The 22,601-nt window shown below is 57.0% G+C and overlaps 1 protein-coding gene across 5 annotated transcripts in view; it reads right to left on the bottom strand.

Annotated features, from left to right (window-relative positions):
* STARD8 (StAR related lipid transfer domain containing 8) overlaps positions 1 to 22,601 on the bottom strand; it is a 41,542-nt gene that overhangs the window by 1,989 nt on the left and 16,952 nt on the right. For 3 of the 5 annotated variants that reach the window (XM_074551290.1, XM_074551288.1, XM_074551291.1), the window contains 11 exons: positions 7,882 to 7,953; positions 6,556 to 6,637; positions 5,476 to 5,539; positions 3,834 to 5,191; positions 3,044 to 3,217; positions 2,415 to 2,574; positions 1,971 to 2,169; positions 1,652 to 1,862; positions 1,392 to 1,506; positions 899 to 1,114; positions 467 to 684 (listed from right to left, as the gene is read on the bottom strand). In XM_074551290.1, coding sequence (XP_074407391.1) covers positions 467 to 684; positions 899 to 1,114; positions 1,392 to 1,506; positions 1,652 to 1,862; positions 1,971 to 2,169; positions 2,415 to 2,574; positions 3,044 to 3,217; positions 3,834 to 5,191; positions 5,476 to 5,539; positions 6,556 to 6,637; positions 7,882 to 7,953 — 2,869 coding nt within the window. Of the gene's footprint in view, positions 1 to 466; positions 685 to 898; positions 1,115 to 1,391; positions 1,507 to 1,651; positions 1,863 to 1,970; positions 2,170 to 2,414; positions 2,575 to 3,043; positions 3,218 to 3,833; positions 5,192 to 5,475; positions 5,540 to 6,555; positions 6,638 to 7,881; positions 7,954 to 9,448; positions 9,684 to 16,187; positions 20,625 to 22,601 lie in introns of those variants that run through there. The other 2 variants (XM_074551287.1, XM_074551289.1) reach the window with 2 other exon arrangements.

Here is a 22,601-nt window from a genome sequence, read left to right as displayed (position 1 = left end):
CTCAATGGGTTCTTTGTGTCCACTCTGGCGAGCTATTGACCCTACCCCACACTGTCATACATAGATGAAAGGAAAAGATTGATAGTGCTCTTTTCCACGTGGGGATGGTTGTCCTCTGTTTAATGACTTGCTAGGAGACACCTCAAGCTCTGGTGACTCCCCAGGTGAGAAAGATGGCATGGCCTGATGGCGGGAGACTTTTATATCCAGGGGAATGGGAGGCAGAGGAGGAGGAGCACAACCAGTGGGATACCAGTGAGGAGTGGCGAGGGGTAACCCAGGAAGAGACCACGGGGGGGTACTGGGGTGGGTGAGAGAAAGACCATGTGATGGGGGAAGAACAAACCATGTGATATAAGACCAAATATTCAGTGCAATATAAGGACCACTCAGTGCAAAACAACAACTAAATGAACTATTCAGTGCAATACAACAGAGGGGATGTGCCCCACCGAGTCCCCCTCACCGGAGCACCATGCAGTCCCTGCGCGGGTGCGGGGCCATGCTGTCTGTCACATAGTGGTACACCTCCATGTCCTTGTCCAGAGCCTCCACCACCCTGCTCTGCAGCAGGTCCTCGTCCCACAGGTGACGCTCCCGCAGCACCCGGTGCAGCACCGTGGCAGGAGGGGCCTCGACATCCGTGCAGACCTTCCACAGGCGCAGAGGGTTCCCGTCCCCAACCTGAGGGGATGAGGGGAGGGTCACACAGACTGTCACACAGGACCCCCAGTGCCAACCCCTGAGCAGCTGCACTGATGGCTCCCACTGCCATAGAGCAGCACAGTCCCATCTGCTGGCTAGTGAGGGACGGGCTGGGACCTGCTCTGGCTGCTGCAGAGGTCACCCCATCATGCACATCTCCCTGCATGTTCTAAGCCTCTGCACAGAAATTTACCTTTTTGCAGGACAGCTCCGTGTTCAGGGGCCCCGGTGTGCTCAGCCATCCCTTGAACTTCTCTGTTGACTCTTTGAGCAGGTTCTGGACACTCTGCTCGAAGTAGGAGTGTAAATCCTTGCTCTCTCCCTGGCACACCAAGTCAGCCAGGGGATGGGGATAAGCATCTGCAGCCATATAGGAGCTGCTCAGCTGCAGCAAGATGTCATGGGAGACCTGCAAGCCAAAAAGCACATGGATGTTCAGTGAGGCAGAGAGATCTTGTGGGGACTTTGTGAGTGGTCACAGAGAGAGAACCATAACTCATTCCTCAGGGAGGAGGGAGCATGGACATACAGCCTGCACCACCTCCAGCCCCAGGACATATCTGGGCTTGGCTCCAGGGTAAATGGCTGGTGGCTGCTGTCCCACTGAGGTGCTTCAGGACAAACACCTGCCAGCAAGGTCACACGTCCCATGGGCAGCGCAGCGCTGGGACACCATTGTCACCCACCTGGAAGAGCTTTTTGCAGTCAATGATCATGTGGGAGAGCCCCTGCGTGGCAGCCATGTTCTCATTGAGGTCCTTCTGGTCCGGCTTCCCCATGGTGCCCCTCTTGTGTATGGCCCTGTGGGGGATCAGGTAGCGCTGACACCGGTGGGCACCCCCTCATTTGTGTCACAGAGCAGAGCCAACAGGCCCCCCCATGTGTCACCATTCCCCCTCCCACAGCAGGCAGGGAAGGAACACTGGGCAGCTCAGCCAGCCCTTACCTGGGTGATGTGCTTTCCTTCTTGGACACGTTGAGGTGGAAGATGGAGGGGGCCAGGCACACAGCCAGGTTCCCAGCTGTCATCTGGTTCTCCTCAGCTGAGGCAATGTCACTCAGGAAGTAGAGCAGGGTCTGCAGCACCTCCCTGTTCTCGTCTGGCATGAGGATGATGGCGGCCTGCACCGCCTGCAGCCGCTGCTCCTTGGACACAACTGTGGGCATGAGGCGGCGTCAGTGGGGTGTCCTCATGGCCACCACCATCCCCTGCATCCAAACAGAGGGACCCCTCCTCCCCGAGGCGCCCCCAGGCCGGCCCTTACACTGGTAGATCTGCAGGAAGGTGTCGGTGAGCTTGCTGGTGAAGATGGGCTCGGGCAGGTCGCGGAAGTATTGCTTCAGCAGGTCGGCCACGTCGTACGCCGACTGCCCCGAGTAGTCCACATGCTCGGGGCTGGTCTCGTTCATGTGCCGGAGCGCCTGGATCCGGGACTTCACCCCGGACTTGCGGAAAATGCCAACCTGGCAGAGCAGAGCGGGGATCAGCAGGCACCAGCCTGGGTGGGCCCCACTGGGACAGGCAAAGACCCCCTCCCCAAGGGATCACCCCTGAACCCAAGCAGACACTGAGTGAGGGATGGCCATGGGGATGCTGCTGGGTTCTCATGGACAATCACACCCTCCTGCTTCAGCACACACCACAAGAGGTGAACAAAGGACCCCCAAAGCTGTTTTTTCCCCTCAAATCTCAGCAGCCACAGCCTCACCTGGTCCAGGCACTGGCTGCGCAGGTAGCGCATGGCCTGCTGGATGCTCTGGGGCAGGGGCTGCCCCGTCCGCTGCACGTTGACGATGGGTGGCACCCCAAAAACCATCTTGTCCCTGTAGTCAGGGACTTTACTGCGCTTCATGAACTTGGGGACAGTCCTGCAGAGTGGACAGAGAGACATCAGTGCAATGAATCGGTGCCCTCAGCACCTCCCCTCACAGAGAGAGCAGGATCCTAGGAATACATACACATAAACACATTTCTGCAGTATTTGCAATACAAGCAAGGCAGCTTCCCAGCAGGAATGGCAGCACCTTTTATTAAGCTAAAATAATTTTGATACTTGGCTATGAAAAGAAACCACTGTCCCGCTCTCGTATGTTGCTGCAGCATTTTTAATGCCCCACGAACACCTGCAGCCCCCACAGTGGCAGATGATGCCAGGAGCTCCCCTGGAAGCCAGGGCGATTCCAGGAGCCCGGGGCTCAGCTCTGGCTCACACTTGCCATAGCAGACAGCCCTTGGTTTAGCTTTTCCCCCTCCACACCCTGAAGCTGCCCCAGGCTGGGCACACAGCACGAGCTGCAGCCCGTGGGCCCCATCCTGGTCCCCCTCTCCCCAGCTCACCACGTCCAGGCCTGCTTGTGGGGCACGGAGTACTTCTCCATGATGGCCGTGAGCCGGAGCAGGGAGCACTTCTGGAGCAGGTTGAGCTGGGCTGAGGACTGCCGGTTGATCTCCAGCGAGGCCGAGTTCAGGCTGGGCCGGTGCGAGTTCTGGAAGCTGTGCCAACGCAGCTTTCTGGGGACACACGGGACATTCCCAGCTGAGGAAACCCCCACCGCTCTCCACTCCTTCATGGTTACTGCCACAACACCCTCCAGCACAGCCAAACTGGGTGAAGAAAGCCAGAGAGCTCGGCACCAGCCGTAGCTCTGCTGGGGAGAGCCCCGGGGAATACTGGCACAGCGGAGGCTGCGTTTACACTCGTTATTAATTAATGAAAAACCTTTTAATCGCAGGTCTGTGCAGGCACACAGGGCCGGCAGTGCTGAAGTGCTGGCAGCGGTGGCAGCGGTGTCCTGCGGCCACCAGAGCGCACCCGCGCCCCGCGCTGCGCTGCCCTGCCCGCTCCGTGCGGCTCCGGCAGCGCTCCCCTCCCTCCCGCTCCTGCATTCCGGAACAGGCGATATCCAGTCCCCCAGGACGGGATCGGCCGCTGCTCCCTCCCCAGACCCACGGGCTGTGCACCCTCCCTGCTGAAGCAGCCCCGACCCTGGGAGCGTTCACGGCCAGGCTGGACGGGGTTTGGAGCAATACGGTCTAGTGGAAAGGTCCCTGCCCATAGCGGAGGAGGTGGAACGAGATGGTTTCTATGGTCGCTTCCCACCCAAACCACCTCGGGATTCTGTGGTACCTGCAGGGTCTCGTGAGGGATGCTCCTACCCCCGAATCCCGGCGCTCCCGCGTCTCGATCTCTTCCGCCTCGTTGAGGGAGTTTCCAGTGCTATCAAAGTCACTGGCAGACGTGCCAACATCCGACATGGACTGTTCTTCGAAATGCAGGTTGGAGGGTTCCCCTCCCGAGTCCGACTCCTCCTCATCCTCTTCTTCGTCGCCCCCTTCTTCTCCATCCAGGCCAGGGGAGACAGCTTTACACCAGAGCTCCACCTTCTTCTGCAGCATCCCCATCTGCTGCAGGATGTCGTCGAGGTTCTTGAAGTCGACCTCCCCGTCCTTGCAGAAATCCTCGCTGCTGCCGAAGTCCGGCACGTTGTCGTAGACGCTGACGCGGCTGCCCAGGGAGCTGCAGGAGCCGCGGCGCCGGCGGGCGAAGCCCCTCGGGGAGGACGAGCCCTCCACGCTGCTGCTGCTGCCGCCCCCGCCCAGCCCCACGGCCGCGCTCCCGGCGCCCCAGTGCATCAGGGAGCCGCTGGCCAGGGGACACAGGCTCTCGATGGACAGGGATTTGGGAAAAGTGCCGGGCTTGTGGTCACAGGGGATGTAGACCAGGCAATCGCCATGGCGAGCCCGGCGCTGGCACTCGGCAGCAGCCCAGGCACCGCTGGGGGCAGGGGCTGTGTCTGTGTCATAATCCTCCAAATAAATTCCACCGCGTTTGGGGTCAGAGCTGCCCTTGGTGCCCCCGGGGCCGAGCAGGCGGTTAGTCCTGTATGATACCGAGAAGAAGTGTTTTTTGCTGTGGAAAGGGGCAGGGGTCCCTCTTTTAGAGGAGTTGGTCCTGGTGGCTGCAAGGTCCCCATCACCCGTCAGAGAACCCCATCCTGGCGGGAGAGTGGCGCTGCTGTGCGGGGCCACCCTCCCGTCTGGGCTGGCTTTCTCCTTGTCCTTCCTCCGCAGGGACTCGATCCGCTTCAGGAAGCTTCGAGACCGTCGTTTCTTCAGCTTCTCTTTGGAGGTCTCTCCCTGGCCCGAGGGCTGCTCCGGGGCAGAACCCTCACTCTGGCTGCAGCTGGAGGTGGTGGCAGTGGCACGGAGCGGGGACAGGGGCTGGGATGGCACGGCTGCAGTGCCTAGCATGCCACCCACACTGCCCACACTGCCCGTGCTGTGCAGGGACGTGGCCTCGGGGTTGGTGCTGAGGTCTGTGAGGACGCTCTCGCGGCTGGACACCGGGTGCATGGTGCAGCTCAGGGCCCCCGAGCCCTGGGACACGGCATCGGCGGACCCCACCCGTGACCACCTTTTGCTGTCCCTCTGGTAGGACCACCGGGTGCTGATGGCAAAGTCGACTTCCTCCTCAGAGTCTTCATTCTGTGGGTGGTTGAGAACAGGGGATGATCAATCGGTTGGAGCCATTGAGGGTCAGCACATCCCCCCACCTCAGAGTGGCACGGCCACCAGCATGGCCCCAGGTGGGGAGGAGAGCAGCGTGGTCACCCCCTAAGCCAGCTCGGAACCCCTTTGGCAGTGGAGGCCTCCAGGAGCCACTCTGTGCCCAGGGTAGTCCCAGAGCTCACCAGGACACTGCCCCACATCCAGCACATGATCCCCTGCACCCCTCAGCCCCTCACCTGCCTTGAGCATGCAGGACTTACCTGTTTACGCTGAAAGTGAACATCCAGCTTCATGGAGGCACAGGTGTTCAGGGTCATCAGCCTCCTGCAAGAAACAGAGTGGCTTTACCCTGGTCCCAGCCCCTGCACCAGCCCTGCTGCAATCACAGGGATGGCTTTGGCTTCTTTTGATTTTCCTGCCTTAGAGCCTTGGCTGTGTCTGTCACCTGCTGCTTTGAGTCCACAGTCAGAGGAACACCTGACTAACAAGGGGATGATGCCAGGTGGTAGCCCAAGCCAGGCAATGCCCATGCCAGCTGCTGTGGCAAGTGGGCAGGGGTGGTCTGCTCCAGGCTACTACAGCAAAATCACCTCAGAAGCTCCTGTGCCCCAGACAGGGAATGACTAAAGGACCTGAAAGCTCAGAGAGGGAGGGACAGGCAGAGACCTCCCATCACCTCCTGCCTCACTGCACCCAGGCAATGGCACGGGGATCCCCTCCTGCCCAGCACAGCAGCCTCTCTGCTGGGAAACAAATAGGAAACAGACCCTGTTCCTGCCTTTTCTCTGTTCTGGGTGGGAGGGACAGCATGCAGCCAGTACAGGGACATGGCTGTGATGACATGTCTGGAGAGCCAAGGCAGGGCTGAGTCACAGCACCGAGTGACACACGGCCCATCCAGACTGACCATCGGTCAGTGCCCTGCTGTGGGTGCCAGCTCTGGCTTGCTCTGAGTGCCCCCACACTGCTCCCTGCACTCCAGCCCTGCACAGCTCCCAAACCTGCAGCTGCAGCAGCGCCGTGCTCAGGTGGAAAGTGGGCTGGGCTGCATTGCTTGGAACTGGGACACCAGCATCACATGGAGCATAAAAACCTCCTGTTTCCCTGGAACCACCCAGCACCAGCAATGTTCCCTGACCTGAACAACTGAGTTCTTACTGCAGAGGGAGTGACAGTACTGGAGCAGACTCTGAGCCCAGCCAAGGTCAAGGCAGGCACCCTACTAAGCCACCACACATCAGGCACCCCTGAGCCTACCACCCCATCAGCCTGGGCCACTGTCCTTGTCTGTGCCACATCCTCCTGCTGATTCCATGAGAGGGGGGACAAGGGAGTGTTACCTGCACAGGGATTTGAGGGAATCCTGGTCCAGGAAGCTGTGGTCCTTCTTCACAGCACCGATGTCAAGAGGGAATAATGACTCTGGGGGAAGGAAGTGACATCAGTGGCAGATCCCAAGACAGCTGCTCCATCAGGACAAAGGGCAGCAGTGGGCATGGGAAGAGGAGGAGAAGTGGCTGGAGATGACCTGGAGGTGGGGCATGCCCAGGGTCCCTGGGTATGGCTCTTCCCAGGTGTGTTAGGTGAGGGTGATAAGGTGTCCAAGGGCCTCCAGTCAGTTCCCTGCTCATCCCTGAGCACAGACAGCTCTGCTGGGATCGAGCATGTGGGACCTGCACCTTCAGCCCCAAGGGTCTCAATCCATCTGTCCATGAAGCCACGGAGTGTGATCCCCACGGGAAGGGAAACAGAGGGAAACACTTGGAGGATGTGTGAAGTTCTGTGGCCAGAGGCTGGAGACGGGTTGGTTGATCCACAGGCTGCAGCACCAGCAGTGCTCCCCACTGCCCAGCTGTGAGCACTGTCTGGGGCCAGCACCTGGGGCTGGGCATCCCGGCAGGAACACGTGTGGCCTGCCCCCCAAAATAGGCCCTGTCAGCAGACAGGCTGCTCATGGAGCCACCCCCGGGGATGGCTGCAGGGGGCGGGGGCAGTGCCCGGCCGAACAATGGCCCCGGCTGCGGCCGCCCCAGCCCCGCTTCCCGCTATTGTCCGGCCGGACGGGGCCGGCTGCAGCCGCTGCTCGCACCGCCGGGACCAGCATCCCCCCGGGGCTTCCGAGCACACAGCTGAGCTGTGCGAGCACCACCACAGCCACTCTGCCACCGCCCTGGGCGCCTGGAACAGGAGGTGGGTGTAGGAACATGGTCTGCTCCAGGCTGGGTGCTCAGAAGGACAGGCTGGAGCAGGGAAGGGGTTGTGGGAGTGGGGAGGGACACAAGGAGGGAGAACATGCTCGCTCTCCACGTTACCTACACTGGCTGTTCCTATGCTCCCACCCACGGCAAACACTCCCTGAACCACTTCACAGCTGATGGCTCTCCAAAGCCTGGCTGCCCTTGGCCAAAGCAGCCGCCCCAGGATTCCTCAGAGCCCTGCCTGAAGGGGAAAAGTTCAGGAATGCAGGGAAGTCAACTGGCTGGTTCTCCAGGCCGTGGCCAAGGGCTCAAAGTGTAACAAACAATCATATAATCAGTGAGCAATCCCCTCTGTCCCCTCCTCTCCCTGGAGCTGTGGGCGCTGTCCCTGCAGCCCCCTTGGAATCTGGATGGGATGGAGGCCCTGGGCAGGCACAGAGCAGGGTCGGGGCAGGGGGCAGCTCTCACCTTCGTACAGCTGGGCATACTGGGGGAACCCCGCTGCCCGCAGCCAGTCACACGCTTCCTTGGCTTCAGCTTCTGTAAGAGAGCAAAGAACCGGCCTGAGCACCCTGCCAGCAGCAGCAACGCCCTGAGAACACAGCCCACACCCCAGAGCCCTGACCCCAAGCCCATGTTCCATGTGCACAGAGCAGAGGAGATGTGTGGCTGCAAAGCCAGGGCTCCTGGGCAGACACAGCTCAGCTGCAGCTCTCTGCCAGCACTGGGCAAAGAGCAGGAGGTGACAGTGATGCCACGTGAACAACAGGGCCACAAGATGCAGTTTTAACCTTCTGATGAAACATTTTGTTTCTGAACTCTCCAAACCAAACACAGTTCTTGGCCAAGCAGAGGAGGAAGATCTTTCTTTGTAATCATCAGGTCAGAGCTCGTCAAAGCTCAGTGCTGATCACTTCTGCAAACATCTCTGAGCAAAGCTGCCAAAGAAACCCTTCCTCCCCACCTCCTTCCCACCACCCAGCCTTCCCCACCTCTTCTTTCAAGCTGGTGTTTGTCCCAGTCAGCAGCAAATCCCTGGTGGGGTTCTTCACCCCTCGCCCAGCTGGTTCCCACCCCTCACACAGGGATCAGCCCTCGCCCAGATGAGCCCATTCAGCAGCCAGCAGCATTTCCTGGGAAATTCCTCCAGTTTAGAGAAACAGCCCAGAGCTCCTGCAGCCACAGCAAGGCATTGCCAAGAGTCAGCACCCATTGGCCCGATGACATTTCTGCTGCTGAGGGTGACAACATCTGACCTCAGGGGTAGAAAATGCCTTGGCAGCCTCAGGGGCTGATCTGTCCCTGCTGGAGGCACAGAGTCAGCTGAGCCAGACCCACCCAGCACTGGAACACCCTGATTCCATCCCCATCCGCCCACTGCCTCAGCCCAGAGCACTGGCTACACTTTGCATTCCCAATTCCAAACTTACAGCAGCAAAAAAAAAAAAAAAAAAAAAAAAAAAAAAAAAAAAAAAAGTTCCAAATAAGCAGCTCCATTCAGAACAGGACTAAGCCAAAGCCCTGGACCCAAATACTTGGCAAGTTTTGGGAAGAAGTTTTGGAATGAGCATCTGGATCCGGGTCCAAACCGCACAGCAGTCATTAACCATGCCATGAGTCCTGCCAAAACCCAGGGCTGACCCCTCCTGCCCCCAACAGGGCTCTGACCCAGCAATCCCAGTGGAGAACTCAACCCCGGAGCTATCCTGGGTCAGCAGGTCCATGTGGAGCACCACATCCCTCCCAAAGAACCCAACACCCCATGGGGAGGCCACCCCATGGCTGCATCTCTCCAGCAGGAGGACACCAAGCCTGGTGGTCCCTGGGAACCCTCCCTGGCCATGCCAGCTCTGGAAACAGATCCCTTCCACACTCCTGGAGCAGGCAGGACCCAGGGACAGCCACTTCCCACAGCCCCTGCCAGGTCCCACTCCTGCCCGACCCTGCTCCTAATGGGAATTCCATGGGGCCAATCCCAGCCAGCGACTGCAGCTCCATGTGCCCCAAGCCACGAGCAAAAGCAGCAATGTCCCACCTGTGCCATGAATGCTGCCCCAGGGATGGGTTTGGTGGAGGGCAGCAGGAGCAGGGCCTTGGCTGAGCTTACCCCTGCCCACAGCAGGGCTCAGCTGGTACCAGAGCATGGCTGGGGCCACACCAGAGCCTGAGGACACCCAGTGTGACCACAGCCACCCCAGCCAGAGCCCGGGGCTGCAGCAGGATGCTCTCTCTGTGCCGGACTGGGCTCAGCCTCCCGTCACCGGGGTGGAAATGCGGAGTCAGAGCACGACATTTCCTTCCCTCCTCCACCCTCCCCACGCAGGGCTGGCGGGGGGCCAGGGCCCCAAACCTCCTCTCCTCTCCTGTGCAGCAGCCAGCTCCCAGGCTCTGCCTGCTCTGGCAAGTCCTGCCTCCCCCCAGAGCCCCTCCAACAGGGAGAATCCCCCTAGAGCAGGGGGATGTTTGACCAGCCCAGGCTGAGCCCTCCTGATGTTTCTGTGACAGGGTTTCTGTGACAGAAGTGCTGTCACAGAAAAGGTTTCCAAGTGTCCTGTCCCAGAGGGAGCCAGCAGCCAGCTTCCTCCTCTTCCCGCCCTTCCCATGGACGTGCTTTCCCAGGGAAGTGCAGGAAAGGCCGGGCAGGCAAACACTCCTGCCGTGGAATGCTGGGCACAGGGTCACCCATCCCAGCCGGGTTCCCAGCCCTCCCTGCCACCTCTCAGGAGCCTCACTGTCGGGCAGGGTGATGGGACCTGAGCCCAGCATGCATCCCTGCTGCAGCCTGCACTGGGAATCCACCCTGAGCCCAGGGATTGCTGCCCAGAAACCCAAGACCCTCCACTCTCCACCCTCCACCCAGCTCAGCCTGAGCCCAGGCAGCAGTGACAGAGATGGGTCCCCAACATCCCCAGATGCCAGGATTCCCTGATGTCTAATACAGGCTCATCAAGCACTACATCCACCCTCAGCAGGGCACAAAGAGGGTCTCTGTGCCTCCACTGGTCAGAAAACAATTTCCAGGAGCTTATAGCAACTCAATATCTTTGGGATCTGTGGTTTTAATGGTGCAGAAATCGTCCCACTCCAGTTGTATAGCAGGAGGAGCGGGCAGAGGGTACAGGCAGAGTCCATGCATCCCTGAGAAACAAGGGGATAAATCCCACCAGCTTCCTGGCTGCAGGCAGGGAAGACAGACCAGCAGCCCCATCATGGTTCATGCTCCAGAGGAAGCTCTCCATGGGAGATGAGCCCTCAGGAAATGCCTGGGCAATCCCACAAGGGAAACCAGCACCAACACCTTCAGTGGAAAAAGCTCCCAGCGGTGCACAATCCTCTGAGCCACCAGAGAATCCTGCCCCAGCAAAGCCTCTGCCCTTGTCCAGCAGCTGCTGAGGCTGGAAGGTGTTTCCCAAGGAAAAGGTTTCCACAGCAAGAGGCAGAGACTGTAACCCCAGTGCTACCATGGTCCATCAGAAACACCCTGAGTGGGTCCAACCCCCCCAGCCTGAGCCCCCCAGCACTCCCAGGAAGGAGTAGAAATCAAAAACAAAGGAAGAGAAGACGTTCCCATTGTTCCCAAAGAAAAGGATGAAAACCAACAGTGAAGTGGAGAAAAAAGGACAAAATTCCCCAATCTCCTTCTTGCAGTGATTCCACTGCGGCATTTCCCTGGGGTAACCACCGGTGACTCCAGCAGGAATGGCTCCTGGCTGTGAGTGTCTGGAGCCTGATATTTCTCTCTCAAGTGCTTTTGGTGCTCCATCCACCCACTCTGGAACAGGCGTGAACCAGGGAAAAAAAGGAAAAGCCCAAGACATTCCATAAAAGCTATAAAACAAGTAACCTGGAACACTGGAAGCCAGCAGAATTACAGGCAGGAAAGCCACTTTCCAGAACCCCAGCTCTGCACTTTCACTTTAACAATCAAAACTGACAAGAAGTCCCAGGCCAGGCTCTCAGCTTCCCACAGCAAGGTTCCAAATCCCCATGAAACGTCCCACACAGCCAATTAGCGTGTGAGGAGAAAACCCCACCACAAAAATGCTCACATGTGACCTCATGGAAAGCTGGAAGCAGCTGCCTGGCACTGCGGGGGAAGCTTCAGCCCCAGCACCAAGAGGAGAAAATTGCTCTTTTTCCTTTCGTGTTGGTGTGATTTCTTTCCATCCTGCCTGAAAGTAAAACTGCCTACAACAGGGGCTTTCCTTCCCAGCTATAAGTAGAAGTTTCTTGCCTGCTTTTTACAGGAAAGACAGAAAGTCCCAACTCCTCTCCTGAACTGGGGGAATGTGCCTTCACTGCTTGAGAACACGAGGAGCTGGAGCAGGTGTCCCATGGGAAACGTGAATCCTACCAGGGACAGAGGGACTGACTCTGCCTGGAGAAATCAGAGCTGCCTTCCTGAGCAGGGCATCTCTCCCACAGATGCCAAGGGCCAATCCCAGACCCTCCCAGGGGGGTTTGGAGGAAGCCCCCACGGTGCCCTTCCAGCACTGGGCACATCTGAACTCAGTGCCCACCCAGCTGGGCTCTTGGGGCAGGGGGCTCACAGAGCTCCACACAACCACGGGCACCTCCTGCTGCCAGCTCCACTCAGCAGAGGGCAGAGATGTTGGAGCTGCCAGCACAGACATGGACAGGGCACATGGGCAGGAATGAGGAATGCTCTTGGATGCCCTCCCAGACACGGTGTGTTTCCATAATTAACCTTCACACAGTAAATGGTTCCCACAAGCTTTGGGAACTGCTCCTTGCTATGTCACCAATCAGGAATTGCTCAAATGCCTCCTGCACCTCCAGCCCTGAAATGTCTGCCCCAAGGGCATTGCTGCCTGGGGATGGCACCTGGCATGGGGGATGGCAGCAGAGCCCTCTGCCACCCCCAGACAGCTGCTGGGAACATGAACACGAGGGACGTTCAGGGGTAAAAATGATCCTAGAGGTTTTATGGGAATTGCTGAATGGTGTCTGTGAGTACTGGCTGGTACAACCCACACAGGAACCCCTCTGGCCACCACAGGGCAGGGAGACTGTGGCTCTTGGGTGTCTGGATCAGATCTGGATCATAATCCCTGCAGGCTGGGCACAGAGAACCCCCAGCAGCACCATCAGAGCCCCCAGAGCTCTTCCCCACCTTATCTCTGCCCACTCACCCCTCCGCTGGGCTCCAGGGCTGTGTGACCACCCTTATCAGCTGAATGTGGTAGTTCTCATTTCCTCCCCTCAAACGAACCCAACAGCAGCCTCAGGTCTGGTTTACTCAGCCCTCCACGCCCACAGAGTGCAGAGCTTTGTGCTGCACCACACAGGAACACGGGCACCAGGAAACCGAGGTGAGGCTGCAGCACCCGTCCACACAAAAGGAGGCGCCTGGGAGAGGGGCCCAACCTGCTCAGAGAACATCTCTGCTTCCTCAAACAACACCCAGAAGAACCTAAATTCAGGTTTGCAGCCAGTGCTGTTCTTAATAGAGATGAGAAGGAAGCGCTGAAGCAGACATGTTAGCCACAAGACCACAAGAAATGACGTGTAGGATTATGGAATCATGGAATGGTTTAAGATGGGAAAGCTTTCAGATCATTGAGTCCACCACTAAGCCAAGCCCCTTCTTCACACCAAAACACCTTCACAGATCCCACAGGGCAGGGCTGAACATGAGATGCACCAGAAGGACTGAGTGCTGTGGGACATGCCATCTGATGGATGCTGGCAGCAGGACACAGTGGGGTGGCACAGACCAAGTCAGTGTCCCCTGGCACTGCTGTGATGGCTACGGGAGTGTCCTATAGCACATTACAGATTCCTGCTCCCCCAGGAAGCTCCTCAGAGTCCTGCAGCCCCTTGAGCCTATAGAACATCTCCTCCCAGCAGCTCCAGAGCACTTGGGAGCAGGAGCTCTGCGGCAGCTCAGGGCTGCACGTCCCACTGCTCAGGCTGCAGCTGCAGAGCAGATGTCTGGGGGGTACAAGGGATGGAAAAAGAGAGGAACAGAAACAAAGGGCCAGGAAGGTGAGGACCCTGATGCGTCCTTGCATCCCCCACCTGCATTTCTGCAGCTGCTCTGAGCCCAGAGGAACAACAGAGAGGGCAGGACTGTCCCATTGTGCTGAGAGCACACAGCAGCCGCCCACCATGTCTGAGGGCAAGCTCAGCATGGAGGGAACCTGGGGTTCCACCTCTGAAAAGGCAATGGCAATGCAAGCTCAGAGCAGAGAGAGTCTCTGGCTCCAGCCCATCCTGTGCTCCAGCCCAAGAAAGTCTATCAGCACCAGCACAGCCACCAGTCACCTCTGTTGGATCCAGGCTTGGGGTGAAGCTTCTTCCTTCTATCTGGTGTTTGCAGAAGCCAGAAAGAAAAGTCCAGAAGAGAATCCCAGAAGAGTTTGGGTTGGAAGGGACCTTAGAGATTATCTCATTCTGGCCCTCTGCCATGGGCAGGGACACCTTCTACAACCCCAGGTTGCTCCAAGCCCCGTCCAACCTGGCCTAGAACAGTCACGAGACATCCACAAGGAGCCAGATGAGAACAGCTACTCGGATGCTGAAGAAAATCAATCTGTCTTGCCCATCCTGTAGTCCACCCTTTCTAAAATTGCACCGTTTTCCTGTTGGCCATCCCATGGACCTCACACGCCCTTTGTTTGGACAAGCGGACGCCGTCGCTCCGAGGGCAGCCAGCAGTGCTGGAGCTTTGGCATCCATCACCCACCACAGGTACCAGCCAGGCTGCACCTCCCAGTGAGGAGCCATCACATCTCACTTTTCTTTACATGGACAACAGCAAAAGCTTTCCAGTTTTCACCATCTGGAAGAGCATTAAACCCAGCATGGACTGAGGTCAGCATCCAGAGTACTGCACGAGACCCAACACCAGCCACCACCAAAGGCCAAGGAAGGCCAAGCCAAAGGAAAACACCACCAGTTCTGCTAAAAAAAAACAGAACCAGCAGCAGCTCTGGCTCTGCAGGGAGCTCCAATCACCCATTGGAGCATTGGTATCTCCCATGGATGTGACCTGCTGCAGCTGCTCTCCTGCTTCCCACACCGAGGAACAACCTCCAGCTCCTGCTGCTAAATCCAGGCACTGAAGAACAGTTATTTCCTTAATACACGAGGGAATGCCCTCCTACTTTTATGCATTTATTTAGCATAAACATGTGTGTTACCAGAGGAACCCATGGAGCAGAATTCCCTTGTGGTCCTGCTGCAGCTTTTTCCATGTTGTACAGAATCACAAACCCACCCCGTTGCTGGCTGAAGAATGCTCAGGCTTCATCAGCTTTGGTAGGAGCCCTACCTGTCCCCAGGGACAGGGAGCCCAAACCACAGCTGTCACACCCAGCCAGTGGCCACTGCCACAGCCCTGGCACGGGCACGAGCCCTTGCATGAAGGAACAGGCACTGAATTCCCAGTAGAGGCATAAATAGTTACTTTAGGGCTCTCTTCTCTTCTTTTGCAACACAAAAATAACCCCAAATTAAGTATTTCCTAGCTCAGCACATGATCCTTCCTCCTTCCCCAGCAGACTCAGCTTTTGTTTATCAACTGGTCCCTGCTGCCCAGGGGAAGTACAGGTGCCTGCATGTGCTCCTTGCTAAACTCCTGAAATCCCAGAAAGATCTGCAAAATTCAGGAATTTAACCCCAAGGAGTCCTGGATGTGCAGCTGAGCACAAGGGGTCCTCAGCCCACAGGGGTTCAGGCTCAGAACCCCTGTCCATGCAGGGATCCCTCCAGGCACACCAAGGCATAACCCAAACTCCAAAAATGCAGCCAAGGGACATTTCTCAGGGGGACACAGGTCTGTGTGCCATGGGAAAGGACTGTCACCAGCTCACAGGTCTGTGTGCCCAAGGGAAGGACTGTCACCAGCCCACAGGTCTGTGTGCCAAGGGAAGGACTGTCACCAGCTCACAGGTCTGTGTGCCCAGGGGAAGGACTGCCACCAGCTCACAGGTCTGTGTGCCACGGGAAGGACTGTCACCTGCTCAAGGTCTCTCCAATCAAGACCCCCTTTTGCTGCACCCCACACCCACGGGCACTGCTTGGGGTATTTCCACCTCTCCCCCACAGCTCCAAACCCCACTCTTTCTCTATTCCTTCTTCTGTAAACTGCTTTTAAATCAGTGAATTGGTGTCAGCAGGTGATGCCACATCCCAGAGCATGGCTGGTACCAGCACCATGCCTGCCAGGGCCGGGGGGGTTCAGGCTCACACCAAAGGATTTTGGCTCAGGAAACAATCGGAGATCAGGAGGAGCTGGCATGCAGTGCTCCCACCGGCTTGGCTGGCTCTGGCAGAAATAAACCCAAATATTGCCGGGGCTGCAGCCCCAGTGTGAAGCAGAGAGGGTGAGGAGAAGCTGCTCACGGTGTGACAGATGCCAGCCCTGCTGTGTCACCGCCACCGCCGCTCGCATCCCTGCCCCACTCAGCCGCATCCCCAATCCCAGCAGGGCACAGGGCTCCTGCACATCCCCGCTCCGGGCATGACAAAAAAAGTGAAGCAAATTCTGGTTTTCGAGAAAAGATAAAAAAAAAAACAAACCTCCTCAACAATTTTAACAGCAACACAAGCGACACCTCTGAACCCTGCGTTCGCCCCCGCTGTGTAAAAGCCGGAGCAAACCGCCCTGCTGCACAGGAAACGCTGCTTCCAAGAAATCTCTAATAAGAAAAAAAGGTCATTTTAGAGCCTTTCCCACCTCCCCCGAGAGCGTTCGCTGCCTGGAGCCTCCCAATCCAAACACAGAGCCGGGACACGAGCAGACTCACCATGGCAGGAGCTGTTAATCCCGGCTTTGTTCATTGGAACCCGTGGATTAAACGCAGAAAAAAATATCAGCATGACACCCCCCCCAGCCTCCTTCACGCCCTCCTCGGCCACCCAGCGCTGTCCAGCGGCGGCTGGAAGGTCTCTGATTCCATGGCAGAGCTGCTGTGCCGAGCCGAGCCGAGCCGAGCCGAGCCGTGTCCCCGGCAGACAGGACATCCCGGCCCCGCAGGGCTGAGCGCCACGGCGGGGGTGGGAGCGCCGGGAGGGCTCCATCCGGTCCCGCTCCCAGCCCCGCCGTCCTGCCCAGCACGGCACGGCACCGTCCGGCACAGCTCGGCACCCCGGGGCCGCCAGGTGAGCCGCAGCTTCCCGTGCCAAGCCGAGAAATAAAGGGTTAAGGGCAAAGCGTCCCGCATGGTGCCGGCTGCAGGCGCTGGGAAAGGGGCTGGTGGAGAGTCTGTCCTGTCTGGACACCCCAAAACTCCCTCTCATCATCAGACTGGCCACCCTCATCATCACCAAACCAGAGCCGTGAGCCACAGCTGAGGCTCCTCTCAGCAGGTTCTGTGTGCCAGGGATGAGAAAAGTGACAGCCAAGGCTGGGTCATCATAAATTTCATCGTCATAAATTTCCCAGTCCCTCAAGATATCAAAGAGGACAAAAAGTTCAAAAAGATGGTTCAAGGACAAGAATAGCAGTTCTTGAGTTCTTTGCAATGTGAGATATCCAGATTAAAGCACCCATTTCCCTACAGATTTACGCTTTGTGCTGAGCCCAGTGTGTTCCACCTGCCCTTGGGAATGTTTCTTCCCCAAGCAGCAGGAGTGTGCTCACCTCTCAGCCCGAAGCAGCAGGGTCAGCACAGTCCAAACAACAAGCTGTGGCTGACACAGGATTAGTCTCAGCAATGAAAACCATATTCCCTGTGCCTGCACTTCCCAAACCAGAGCTTTGGCAGAAATCATTCCAGAATGAGCTGAGCATCATCTCTCCCCTTGCTTCTGATTCCTGGTGAGAATCACCATAGGTCTCTCATTCCTATCTAGGGATACAGCACTGGAAAACATCCCACCTGCCCTCAGCTCACACCAGGCAGGTCAGACCCTGCAGACCCAGACATTGCTGTCCTCACAGGCTGTGACAACGATGGAAACTCACATGACAGGCCCTATACCATCCCAAAAACATGGGGAGCACTGAAACCTGCAGAGAGGGGTGGAAACACAGCAGGGACATCAGGTTTAGGGGGGTCACTGAGTCAAACAGGAGCACATGGTCTACATCTCTTTCTTTGTTCCCCTTTCTGGAAAGAGATGATGTTGGGACTGGAGTTGAAACTCAAGGCTTCCCATTCTTTATGCAGCTAACAGGAGGTGCCAGAACAGCAGGATGAAAGCATTTTGAAGAAGTCTTAAAGGATGTCACAGTTTTCCAAAGAGATGAAGGAACATTTCAAAAAAATACAGAAGTCTCATTGCCAGGAATGTGGGGAATGTCAGGGAATATTATAAAACAGGATGAAAAACCTGGCCTCAAGCAATATTAGAGACTCTTATGCTGGTCTTGAGGATAATTCATAGGAATGGCAGAGTCAGCTCACATGGTCCCATCCATCTGCCTCCCACCAGGGAATCCAGCACAGCCAGGTCTGCCTGTGCCCCTTCCCAGCCTGCCCAAGCCCACCCTGCACCTGGGCATAGACCAAAATGGGGTCCTTTATGTAAAAAACAGCTTTTCTGAGGAGCCAAGGCAAGTAAAGCCTTGTGGCACACAGAGGAGAGCCATGGATCAGGAAGGATCCCAGGATGCACGAAGGGATCTGGGCTGTTCCGCAGCTAAAAACAACCCCAAATCCAAGATCTTTGCTGTAAGTCAGGTGGAACACTTCCCAGACATGGTTCAAACAACTCCTCTTCAATTTGGTTAATTAATCAAGCACTTCCCAGCCTTCTGAGGGATTTCCAGGCACAGGAGCTCACACCCCTGGCACAGCCATTCTGGCTCATGGGAAGTTATGACGCCGAGCACACCGGAGCCACAGTGGTGGCTGCCAGCAGCAGGGTCAGGAGCAGAGGAACAGCTCGTGGGGTCAGGAGAAGGAGAAGCCCAGGGGTCAGCAGGCAGCAGGAAGCCCCAATTCCACACATCAACCACTTGCAGTAGGAAGCAGAAGCCAGTTACTGGCAGAGCAGCACCTTTGGCAGGAACGGGCATGTTTGTTCCAGCTTCCCTTCCATGTGAAAGCCCCTCTGTAAGGAAAAGATTTGTCACAGCAAGGCCCACTTGGGGTTTTTTGTCTGGGCCTGACAGCACAATGGCCTCGCTGGTGCTCACAGCTGGGCACGGTGAGGATGGGGCTGCTCGTGGGGCACAGATCCCCTCCTGATGGTGGGCTGGTGCCAGGCTGGCAAAGGCTCCAGCCTGCTCACAGCTTCCCAGGGGTGATACTAAGAACCCCTTGGCCTCAAGACAGTCATTCTGGAATAGCCACTGCTTTCACACAGGGAGGAACCTCCCCAGCCAAACCCCCACCACAGCAGCTGTGCATGGCAGGGGAGCCATCCCAGCAGGCAGGGCTGTGTCTTTCAGAACAACACTCTAAAATGCTCATCTTTCCCCAAGCAAATGTTTCTTTCCACTCCCAGCAGTGTGCAGCAGTTGCCCTATTGGTGTTTCTGAGAAAGCCTTTAGCTGAGCAAAGCTCTCCTCCAGTGCTGCTGGCTGATGTGTTTGTGGTCAATCAATCAGCTCAAAACCCCTCTAGAACTTTATCCATCTAATTTTATTATTAATTTTTCACTCAAATGCAAGTTTTCAGAAGGGACCCAAAGCCCCAGCACACCTCAGCATCTCCAGGGATGAATGGCACCTGCCCCCAGCCCCATCCAGGACAGCTGGTGCCTTGATTTGCCCAAAATGCCAGTCCCAGAGCCTGGATGTGTGGCTGCTCACCCAGCAGCACCTCACTGAGCCACAGCCATGCACACAAGGCCAGCCATGCTCCAGTGCCCTGCCTGGCATGTGACAGGTGACACTGGGCCGTGACTGCCGCTCGCAAGGACGCGCCGCTCTTCCCGCCGGCTGCTCACCCAGTGCTTCATTCCCACCTGCCCACGCACTGTGGGGTGGCACAGGGTCCCTGCAGCCTGAGAGCACCACCAGGGCTGCAGGAGCTGGTCTTGGCTCTCCTGGGTCTCCAGAGCATTCCCACGGAGAGGTGGGATATGGCATCTCCTCCCCCTTCCACTGCAGAACACCATCCCCCACTCAGGAGCTCGGCAGAGCTGGGGATGAGCTGAAAGGGAGCAGTGCTGGAACAACAGGGAAAGCACTGGCAAAGCCACCAGTGCATCACTCTGTGCCACGGTGGGCTGAGGAGCCTGGCCAAGAAACACAAATGCTCAATAATCCATGGAACCCAGTCTTTCACATGCTGCCAGGAGCCCTTCACAGCTCAGTCCCTGCTCAAGGAGCAGCATGAGAGCAGGTAAATGCCAGGTGAAGCAGCTGGGCAGGTGAGTGGCTCTGCCAGCACAGCCAGAGAACAGCCCAGGAACAGCCAAGACCTCTGTGGGTGCTGGCAGCAAGGACAGAATGGGATCTCCGAGGATTTGAGTTCCATTCTGAGCCAGCACTGAGCACTCAGGGGGATGTGGCCCTGCCAAGACAGATGTTCTTAACTCACAAAGTTTCCTTCTGTCCTCAGAGACCACTGATAAAATATCAGAGAACCTTATCAAACGCCAATCATTGAGACTGCTGACCTTGCTATCTCTCTCGTCTCCAACTGCTATGGCCAAAGGAATAGAGACTCAAGACTCAGGACCCTGCCTGGGAGACCCCAGCCCAACCCTCAGAGCAAAACTTGACACCCAAAGCAGGGAGGGAGCAGGGGCTGAGGTGGGGGCAGCCACAAAGTGACTTTGCTTTGCTGAGAAGGGCAGGAAGGAAAAGCGTCAACCTGCGAGCTCAGCCAAGGGTCCAGCACTGCTTCCTGCCACGGTTCTGCAGAGAACCTCATTAATGAGCCAACAGCTGCAGCTCCCCAGCCCCTAACAGTGTTCACAGAAACAAAAAATTAATTAAAAAACAATCCCTGCTGCTCGAGCAGGTGGGAAGGCTGTGGAGAGCAGGAGAAGAGAGGCAGCCTCACAGTGTGTCTGAGCATGGCAGCCGTGCCCGAGCTCCAGGGACAGCGTGATCCCCACCGGGCTTCCTCAGTCAGAGGAAGAGCTTTGGGCACACCCAGCTCCTCTCAAAGCAGCTCTGCCGGTGGGGAAGGACATCCACCCAAAACTCACCAAGTCCCAGCCTGTTCCTGCTGCACCTCCCTGTGCCCGGGATCCTGCAGTAGCCAGAGCTGGCTGGAGCTGCAGGACGCGCACCCAAGGTCAGGCTGGCAGTGCCCAGGGGGAACACAGGGCACAAAACTGCAGCTCACCAGCAAATCTGACTGTTAGCACTGCGTCAATCACACAGCACCACAGGGATCACAGAGTCATTGACTAAAGGATGGCAAGGTCAGGCTGGCAGTGCCCAGGGGGAACACAGGGCACAAAACTGCAGCTCACCAGCAAATCTGACTGTTAGCACTGCGTCAATCACACAGCACCACAGGGATCACAGAGTCATTGACTAAAGGATGGTTTCGTTTGGAAGGGACCTTTCAGCTCATCAAGTTCCATGGGCAGGGACACCTTCCCCCAGACCAGGTTACTCCAAACCTCATCCAGCCTGGCCTTGGACACTTCCAGGGATGGGGCAGCCACATCTTCTCTGGGCAACCTGTGCTGCCAGGGCCTCACTACTCTCACAGGAAAGACTTTCTTCCCAGTGCCTCAGCAGCACCTGAGGGTCACCTCTGAACCCTCTCTTTGCATTTAAACACTGAAAAAAATAATGAAAAAATTAAATTAAAAATGTGTGCTGCTTCTTTTATGCTGGAAAGTGTCCTCACCACACCAACCAGCACCACCTCTTTTATTTGCCCTCTTTTCCCTGCTTCCTGCCATGCACACACCATCCATCAGTGCCACCCCTGTGCCTGGCCCAGCACACAAGGACCCCAGCTTGCAGGTGATGTTTGCAGCCAACCCAGCCAGCACCCTGCCAGCTCCCTGCCTTTAACCTGAGGCAGCCCCAGGTGCTTTCAGAGCACCAGTGCTCCCAGCCCAGCCCTGGGACCACCACTCCTGTGGCTGCTGGAGCAGAGCGACACCCCAGCACTGTGGGGCCAGGAGCCAAGGCAAAACAATGGGAGCCATTTACAGGGCAGGAAGCTGCATCTGCTGCATGAAACGCTATCTTCAAACAAGACGTGTTTGGATAACTCCAGTTTCATAACTCGCCTCTTCCGATGTTAGGAAATCACAGTAATAAAAGGAAAACAAAATGGGGGAGAAGAAAATTGGCACGGGGAACATTGGGGAGCAGCTCGAGCCTGGGGGAGCACAGCCTGGGGCATTGGGGTCTGGCTGCATCCCCTGGCCCAGGATCTGACCAAATATCCTCGGGGAAAGAGTTAAATCTCCCCTACCCACCCCAGGGGCACAGTGAATGCTGATGATCTGCTGCATTTCCACCTTGGCTTCTTGGACTTTTCAGTGGCAATCAAAGCCATCCTGGGGGAGGGAAGACACCAAGCACAGGATAACGGGGTTCAGCACCTTTTATCTTCATCATCTTAAAGTTAATGGAAGGGATGGCATGAAAGCAGCCTCAAGGGTGCCAGCTCAGGCTCAGCACAGTGGCAGCAGCACTGCTGGAGCACAGGGGACCCTGCAGGACCCCGTTCTCGCCCTGCAGTGACAGCCAGCCCAGCCAGCGCCTCCCGCAGCTGCCACCTCCACAACTGGGGACAAGGAGCCAAAGCTGAGGTCACCCAGCTCGGCTGCAGACCCTCCCCAGCACCCACCTCCTCTCCCCACCCTCCCCAGGCCAAATATAAATTTGCTTACAGGAAATGCCTTAAAGAAAAGGCACCTCCCTGCGTCCCGAAGAATGCCCAGAAAATAAACTGTCTCTGGACAAGAAGGAAATGGCTTTTTTTTTTTTTTTAAATCACATTGCAAAGCAGCTTTATTAACCCCTTCAGTCCCTGCTGCAAATGTTCCCTGTGTGCCTCAGGGAATCTCAAGGTGTCTGGAGTCTGCAGTGGTGGTGTGAGAAGAGCCTATCTGTGGCATTGCCAGATCCTGAAAAAAATGGCACAAAACCCAGAATCCAAACACAAACTCTGCCTGACAAGGAAAGCACGGGATCCCCGAAAGGGGCTCATAGCTGGGGACCCACTCTTGACTTCACAAGAGCTCTGGCTCCATTCCCAGAGGCACTGGGCAGAACTTGCCCAGCTGTTGGCATTGCTGGAGGCCCTGCACTGCACCAGGGGCTGCAGCTGTGCCCCCCTCCCCAG

Source organism: Zonotrichia albicollis, chromosome 14, assembly GCF_047830755.1.
Source record: "Zonotrichia albicollis isolate bZonAlb1 chromosome 14, bZonAlb1.hap1, whole genome shotgun sequence".
Lineage (NCBI taxonomy): Eukaryota > Metazoa > Chordata > Aves > Passeriformes > Passerellidae > Zonotrichia > Zonotrichia albicollis.
The sequence above is the reverse complement of the archived record's forward strand: the minus strand, read 5'-3'. Positions and strand labels throughout refer to the sequence as shown.